This window comes from Morus notabilis, unplaced genomic scaffold, assembly GCF_000414095.1.
Source record: "Morus notabilis unplaced genomic scaffold, ASM41409v2 Scaffold874, whole genome shotgun sequence".
Taxonomy (NCBI): domain Eukaryota; kingdom Viridiplantae; phylum Streptophyta; class Magnoliopsida; order Rosales; family Moraceae; genus Morus; species Morus notabilis.
In genome coordinates, this window is record NW_010359266.1 from 107,142 (window position 1) to 115,976 (window position 8,835).

Sequence of the window (8,835 nt, forward strand, 5' to 3'; positions counted from 1 at the left end):
CCAAATGCCCCAAAAATGAATTTTATGACGCCAACAGATGCCATTGAGTGTGACTTGGATGATTATATGGATTAACTTGTTGGTTTTCATATTCGTGTTTTATTTCTAGTTTTCGTACAGATTATATTGGTTTTTAATTTTAATTAGTAAACAAGTTTCAAGTTATTTTGCGTATTTTTACATGTAATTCTCGTCCATAACTTGTCTGGTTATGACAAGTTATTGACCTAATTCAGAGTTTTTGTCCACAACTTGTACAGTTATACACCATAAGTTTGACTGTTTATGGTCCATTATTGAAAATTTTTTCATAACTCGTCTGAATATGTATCATAATTTGACGGTTTATGGTGCAAATTTGACATGTTTTTACATAACTTGTCCAGTTATGCATCATAACTTGTCTGATTATGCATCATAACTTGCCTAGTTATGCAACATAATTTGTTCAGTTATGCAACATAACTTGTCAAATTTGACATGTTCTTATATAAATTTTTTCATAACTCGTCCGGATATGTATCATAATTTGACGGGTTATGATGCAAATTTGACATGTTTTTACATAACTTGTCAAGTTATGCAGCATAACTTGACATGTGATTAGCATAACTTTAAGATAACCTGAACAAGTCAAAAGGTTATGATCATAATTCGATCATCATTACCTTACCATAACTTGATAGTGCAGCTGCACTTGTAATTTTCAGATTCAACAACATGTAATTGATAAATCTTGGGTTTACATTCTTTTTGATTCAAGGAACAATCTCAAACATAATCTAAAAGTCTTGTCAATGAATATTAACATTCAAAAGATTGTAAGAATTAGTGTAAATCTCAAGTCATTATTTAAAATATAAAACTAGTCTTTAGAAACAATAGTCATATCATCCAAAAGGTTGTATTATAATATTATCCCATTTTTACAAGTCTGGGTTGTTAGAACTTTGGGTGAAGAGGATGAATGAAGGAATGCCAAGCTCTTCCATTTTTTCCCTCTGTTCCTTTGCACTTTTTCTTTTGTTTCTCTTCATTGATTTTTCTTCTTCCTCATTTTATGTTTCTTCATAATCTTGTTCCTGCAATAATAAGTTTTTTATTAGTATTAATGTGGGTTTTTTTTTCCCCCTTTTTCCCAAGTAGTATTAAGAAGATTCATACATTTTTGATTCCTTGAGCAACAGCTTTTCTCATTGCTATTATCTTTTCAGCTTCTTCAAATGTTCTGTCCAATGTTTGTTGACTGATATCAAACGAGTCTGTGAGTGGAGTATAACCAAATTCTCCCTCATGTTCTCCTAGCTCTGCAGATAATTTTTTTTCTCTGTTTTCCTATTCATTGAGGTACAAATTAGTATATCATTAAGGAAACATTGCAAAAACAAAATCAACATTATTTTGCTTGTTTCATTACCTCAAAGTCTGTGAGTGGATTGTTTTGTATTTGTTCGAGAAACAGAAGCACATCTTTTTGAATGGTTCTCATAATTTCCACAGAATTCACAACCATTGCCTTTATTTCTTTCAGATCCTCTTTCATGGCTGCTTGGTTGGCTTCAAAATGTTGTACTTTGTTAAGCAGATTAATTAGATCAATTTTCATCTTGTCCAGTTTTCTTGATGCTGCTGGTGGCATTTCACTTTGAACTTCATCGTCATTTATTTCTCTAAAAAAAAACCATAACTTGATAGTGATTTATTTTTGACAATTTGAATAATTTGACCTGCACTTGTAATTTTCAGATTCAAGAGATGACATAACTCGACATGTTATGATCATAACCTGACCATAACTTGATTTTTGAAGCCTTAAATTTATTCAGCATGCTTACTATACGATAGGTTTCCAATTACATAATCTTTTCATTCAAAATTTCAATTCAAGAAAATCAATATTAACATACTCAAATGAATTCGTGGTTTTCCAGCTAGTGATTAACGGATTTACCTTGTTCTTATGTTACCTTCCATGTTCTTCGATTTCTCGTCTAACGACACCGGCGGACCTAAGAGAGAGAATCGGTGGCGAACAAGTTTCTGGGATTGGTAAAGGGATGGGAGAGATAGAGATTCAAAGGGAATAGAGACAGATCGCGTTATAGGGCCGGAGGGAAGAGAGAGTGATCGTAGGAGAGCGGCGGAGGGAAGAAACAGTTCGCCGGAAAGCGGCGGAGGGAAGAAACATTTCGCCGGAGAGCGCCGGAGGGAAGAGAGAGTGATCGTGGGAGAGCAGCGGAGGGAAGAAACACTCGCCGGAGAGCACCGGAGGGAAGAGAGAGAGAGAGATCAGAGGTCGGTGAGAGCGAGAACTGAGAGAGAAAGGTGTTAGGGTTTTTTGAGTGAAAAGAACAGTTTTGGAATTTATTTATAGATAAATCTGAATATTTTTTTAATTTGACCTATTTATTAACTTATGTAAACTATTAGCCTATTAATTTTAATTCATCTTAAATCTTGGTCTATTTCTCTCTTTCTCCCCAATTTTAATGATGCACTTGTTAGAGAGGGCTTTTTTGGAGTTAATATGTTTACCATGGTTAAGACTAGAGCAAAAACTAGATCAATGATTGAGATAATAGAAGTTAAGAAAATTAGCCAATCCATGGCCTCCTTCGGAATATTTCTTTCAAAAACTCAGACTTGATTTGGGACTTCTTACTATCAAAATATTCTCCCAGAACACCCCGGAAGATATCAAAGACCACCTGCAGCTCAGACTCGGGAAACTTTCTTGCGTCGATGATCTTCAGAATCCAAAAGGTGGAGTTCTCAGCAAGGGAAGCAATCATCTTCTGTCGGTTCCAGGAAGCTTGCTGCTTCTTGCCAGCAAGTTTCTTTCTCTTGACTGGTTTTGATGCCAACTTCAAATTCTTATGCAATAAAGATTCAAGAGTGGAAAGTTGCACGTCTTCACCCTTAGGATAGTCCCTTGCTTTGAATATCTTCTTTTGGAGAATTCCCCATATTCGCCGCCCAAGCTACTTTCTGCAGTGCTCGGGTTAACAAGTTCTCGCGCCAAGTTTGAATACAACAAGAGAACCTGTGGCTTACCTGTTACATAAGAAAAGAGAAAATAAGAAAACAAATTAAGAAACTAAGCCTTTTCTGCATCAGAAAATATATCTCAACCAATCATTCAAGTAGTGTCATAACCACCCAGGATCTTTCCACCAACAAGCCAAGTTAAGAGATAAAATTCAGCTAAATACGGCGTGAAGTATGATCCACCAGTGACCTATCTTTTAAGTGACAAAAAATCCCACTCCTTACGGAAAGATACACATAGTTTTAGTTGTACTTTTAGGAGCTCTTGAACTATATACTACAATACCATTTTCTTCATATTAGGCTATCAGCTAATATTTTTAGAATTCAGAGCTTGCCTGGATTTTCATGCAAGTATATTTCCAGCAATGAAAGTACACGAAGTTTGAATAGCACAAGCTGATACTGAGCAGTTTCACTCCCAGCCTGATTCTTTCGCTCTTTAAAGATCTGGGCAAGGTAAGTGTCCATCCAGAACATTGCATCATCATCCATTCCTCCATCAGAATCATCTGAAGCTTCGGAAACCTCTTTGTCAACATCGTCAACCCCACCTACAGCCTCAGAGTCATCCGTCTGCTCCTCACTTTCACCTGTTTCACCTGTCTCAGCTTTGTTAATCACCTCATCTTCTTCAATATTGAGGAAATCTTCATCATCATAATCATCCTCTTCGTCATCATTGTCACTCTCAGCAACCTGATGCCTAGCAGGTTTCAGAGACCTCTTAATTACCCTCAACATTTGTAGCAGACCATCATCTGTGATATCACCGCAAAAGTATTTGAAAACCTGAAAAGACAAGTGGTTATCAGATTATAAGAAAAAGTTGTGGATAAGATGCCACCACTTGGATAAAGGAGCCACATTTGTTGAGATTGATTAGTATAAAGATATAAAATGACGTGAAATTAGAACACTACTCAAAAGCCAAGAAGTCTAGCTCATCAATTCTGACCTGCTCAATAGCAGTTCGCATAGGAGCTGATGACTGTGGCAACAATGAGAGTAATGTATCCACCAGAACATCCATTTCTGCGGATGCAGCAGCCTCAGTGTCATCTTCTCCAGAGGATTCAAGAAGATCAGGCGTAGGGTAAGCTTTCCTACAACATATAATTAGCTCAGAGGCAGCTTCGGAGAACTCCCTTGGTCGAAGAAGCATTTGCAAAAGCAACTGGATGAGCAAGTGTCGTAATGCATGCAATCTATTTGTGTCTTTGCTCAGTCCAGAATTCCTCTCCTGCCATGTAAAGCATTTTTAGAAGATGCATCTTATGTCAGATTATACACTCAACAAAATATGCAGCGATACAAAAGTGACCCAATAAGGATAAAATGTCTATTTCCAATACAAGAGGAGTCGACTAAGTTGATTCAATTAGTGAGAACCCAAAATCACCACCACCCAACAGGTAAGTTAAAGGGTTTTTTTTTTTTTTTTTTAAAAAAAAGGTACCTCTCTAGAAAGTGAAGATTCTATTGCTTGCAGTTTCTTAAATATATTTTCTTCCTCATCGTCCAAAGATCGAAAGAGAGAAATCAAAGGAATGCTGTGTAAAGTGCTAAGGAATCGCATAAAGTATGACCCAAGACCATTTGGGCCATTTGCCAATTCACATGACCCCCCTCCCTTTTGAGCAGTTGCCAACAACTGCTGAAGCTGCTCAATACATATCATGCAAAGAGAACTGGAAGTGGCTGCTTTTGGCCACCTAAATTTCTCTAGTAACTCGAATGACGTTACTTCAGTGCCAAAGGATGCAGTGAACACGCCCTGTATAGCCAGAAACTTCAAAATCTCTGTTTGAATTCGGAATTTTGCTTCAAGATCAAGCTTTAAATATTTCAATATACTGGGCAAGGATTCAACAATCCAAGTTTTCAAAACATCTGAATTTCCTGTAGTCCCAACTGCGTCTTTGTCTTCATTTGAACCCATCTCTGAATTTTCATCTGTTGTTTGGCTCTGATCAGAAGGTTCCTCAGTAGAATGATTTTCATCCACAAACATGTCCTGCAAGTTCTGAATGAACAGCATGCAACCAGCTTCTGTTCTGAAATCCGCCATAAAATCCTTTACTGTTTTTGTCCTTGTGATAGAATCAAATTTTCCATCGCTGTGTTTTTGTAGAGAAACAACAACATTAACCTTTCTCGCATCATCATGCTTGCCCCAATCGGACAACTCTTTAAGAAAATGTTGTGCAACGTTATAAAGCCATGAGTCCTTTGTAGACAGTACATCCATCAGGCACTGGACAAGTTTGTTCGACAAAACAATTGGAACAAAAGATGCATGCAGTCTTGGCAAGAGAAGAAGCAAAACATCAAATGCCACGTGCTTGCGGTCATGAGATGACAGAAGAAGAGATCCTTCAACAATTACTTCAATAACGCATTGCAAGTTCTTTGCAATATCTTCCTCCGAAGAGCTAGACTTACGGTTTTTCTTGTGCTTCTTCAACAAACTTGAAACAGAAGCTACATCCTCAGCTTGCAAAAGAACACCAGGCAAAAGCATATTTACCAGTACAGGCCATACACTGTGAACTCGAGGCTGGCAGAAGGCAGATTCCTGGGCATTTGAATAAGAAACTAATTTTGAGAAGTTTTCTTTACTTAAATTGTTCTCCATAGCATTGAGTCTTGCACTTATAAGGAATAAAATTCAGGCAAGTAGCATTACCCTCAAACAAGTAGCAAGAGAGGATAGGTGATCCGCAGCAAAAAGTCTGTTGGGAGAGAACGGGTTTAGCAGAAGTTTGCTGAACACTGCACTTTCAACAGATGTCTTTTCACGAATTCTTAGAGCCAAAAGTAATGCATCAGAATTCCCCACTTCTGTAGCTGCTGCAAACCACTCAGCTAGCCCTGGAGCTTCTAGCACATTATTCAATAAGGCTCCTGCAGGCAACTGCAATAATGGCCACCATGTTATCAGAATTAGGACATAAAGAAGGGAATAAAAATAAAATAAAACGAGGACATATTTCCCCTCAACCAGAAATATCAGGTGACAAAAAAAAAAAAAAAAAGAGCAGTTGAGACGATCCTTCCATTCTTTTTTTTTTTTCTTTTTTTTTTGAAAATGAGACAGTCCTTCCATTCTCTTTCAGAACAAATGGGCTCTACATGAAGCAGAAAGGTTTGGCACTTGAAAATTAGCACTCTAAATAGGTAATAGGTATACTTGAACCAGGAAGCTTCATTGCTTACTAAGGATCATTTTGAAACAAAGTTAAATGATTAGCTTTCTGATAAGCCTCTACTTAGACAAGTTTATGTGAGGAAGGGTCGGGAAAGTGATTAGGGGATTATTAGTATATAGGGTCGTATGTGTATAGGCTTACGTGGTTATTGTGTGTGTGAGTATATGCTTACGTGGTTATTGTGTGTGTTAGTATATGCTTACGTGGTTATTGTGGGTGTGAGCACAGGGGATTATTGTTTAGTATTGTTGGGGCAGAAATAAATAGGTGGACACACCGGACTAAGGAGCCAGGCAATCATTGAGTCTGTATCGGAAGTCTTGGCATTTTGGCTGAGCAGGAAAGGTCCTTCGGTTTCAAGAAACCGTTTCTGTAGTTCTTGTGGATAATTCAATTAAGATTCATTCTTTCATCTTCTTGATTCAATTACATGAATTAGTTACTCAAAACTTACCAATTTGGTATCAGAGCATCATCTTGGGAGAATTATGGTAGCAAGAAAGGTAGAGGAGAGATTCGAAACTGTGGAAAAAGAGATTAAAGAGGTTAGGGTTTCGATGGAGAAGGGAATTGGAGAGATGGAGAAGGGCATCGGTAAGGTTAGGACTGAGCTTACTCAGAATCTTACAGATCTTCGCCGGTTAATTGAGGAGCAGATGAAATTGTTCACGGCGCCGGCGAAAACGTCCGAGAAAGAAGGTGCTTTGACGTCCATGGCGGAGCAGGAGCAAGGTGTGGCTCCGACAGTAGACGCGGGATCGCGATTGGCTGACGTTGCGGGATCTCGCGCGCGAATCGAGGAACGGGTGATAGATCCTAGGGTTCTGCAGAACGCACCACTACCGGCGGAAACCCTTGGGTTGCGTGCACGGGGGGGGGGGGGGGGGGGGAGGGGGGGGGGGGGGGGGGGGAGAGAACGATCGGCGGAACTCAGGAATTTGCGGAATTCCTGTCGCAACGGAGGGGAAGAGGAACGAGAGGGTCGACAAGAGGGAATGAATGGGGGCCCAAGGGAAGGTGCGTTGGGTCGTCGTGGAGAGTGGCGGGGGGTTTTCGGTGAACCTGAAAACCCGGGATTCCGTGATCAGAGATGTGGCATGGGTGGAAATGGTTACAGAGGAGGGCGACATAGGGAGAGTGGGGAAAACAGGGGGGTTTTGGGTGAGTTGCCGGAGAATGAGGATTGGACCTCATACCGCCGGCGGCAGGTGGAGTGTCTTGTATTCAGTGGCGATGATCCCGATGGATGGGTGTTCCGAATGGAACAATTTTTTTCCATCAATCGTTGTTCAGAGAGGGAGAAGCTGATTACCGCTAGAATTGCTCTGGAAGGAGACGCCCTGTCGTGGTTCCAGTGGCAGAATGGCCGCCGTCCGTTTCACGGTTGGACGGAGTTCACGTTGTCTCTTTTGCAGCGTTTCCGCTCATCGCAGGCTGGAAACCTCTGTGAGAAGTTCTTGGCGATTCGACAAGAGGGGACTGTGGCGGATTATGGCAGACAATTTGAAGTTTCTGCCGCCCCACTCTTAGAAGTTCCTGAGGAAATTTTGGAGGGCATTTTTGTTAATGGATTAAAGGCGGAGGTTCGGGCGGAGTTACGACTCTTAAAACCGGAGGGATTAAGCGAAATTATGGAGATCGCCCAGAGAATCGAGGAGAAAAATGAGTTGCTACGTCGGGAGGTTGCAGGGTCAAGAGTGTCGAGGCCACATTTTTGGGAGGTCCACGAGCTGATTTCTCTACCTTTCCTGCTAGATCAATTCCTGGAGTGGAATGACCTCAGTGAGCTCCAGCCATGGTGGCTAGGGCAGTAGGCCAAAAGCGGGAATTTCCTTTTCGAAAGTTGTTGGACTCGGAGTTGCAGGAGAAGAGAGACAAGGGACTTTGTTATAGGTGTGATGAGAAATTTTTTTTTGGTCACCGATGTAAGAAGAAAGAGCTCCGGATTATGTTGGTTAGTGATGAGGACTCCACGCAATCATTGAGTCTGTATCGGAAGTCTTGGCATTTTGGCTGAGCAGGAAAGGTCCTTCGGTTTCAAGAAACCGTTTCTGTAGTTCTTGTGGATAATTCAATTAAGATTCATTCTTTCATCTTCTTGATTCAATTACATGAATTAGTTACTCAAAACTTACCAATTTGGTATCAGAGCATCATCTTGGGAGAATTATGGTAGCAAGAAAGGTAGAGGAGAGATTCGAAACTGTGGAAAAAGAGATTAAAGAGGTTAGGGTTTCGATGGAGAAGGGAATTGGAGAGATGGAGAAGGGCATCGGTAAGGTTAGGACTGAGCTTACCCAGAATCTTACAGATCTTCGCCGGTTAATTGAGGAGCAGATGAAATTGTTCACGGCGCCGGCGAAAACGTCCGAGAAAGAAGGTGCTTTGACGTCCATGGCGGAGCAGGAGCAAGGTGTGGCTCCGACAGTAGACGCGGGATCGCGATTGGCTGACGTTGCGGGATCTCGCGCGCGAATCGAGGAACGGGTGATAGATCCTAGGGTTCTGCAGAATGCACCACTACCGGCGGAAACCCTTGGGTTGCGTGCACGGGGGGGGGGGGGGGGGGGGGGGG

At 40.8% G+C, this 8,835-nt stretch overlaps 1 protein-coding gene across 1 annotated transcript in view; it reads right to left on the minus strand.

The window, feature by feature from the left end:
* Positions 1-2,594: 2,594 nt before the first annotated feature.
* LOC21387670 (DNA polymerase V) overlaps positions 2,595-8,835 on the minus strand; it is a 13,180-nt gene continuing 6,939 nt past the window's right edge. Inside the window, 6 exon segments of the mRNA XM_024162906.1 lie at positions 2,595-2,977; positions 2,980-3,054; positions 3,387-3,840; positions 4,007-4,291; positions 4,508-5,626; positions 5,738-5,965. Coding sequence (XP_024018674.1) covers positions 2,595-2,977; positions 2,980-3,054; positions 3,387-3,840; positions 4,007-4,291; positions 4,508-5,626; positions 5,738-5,965 — 2,544 coding nt within the window.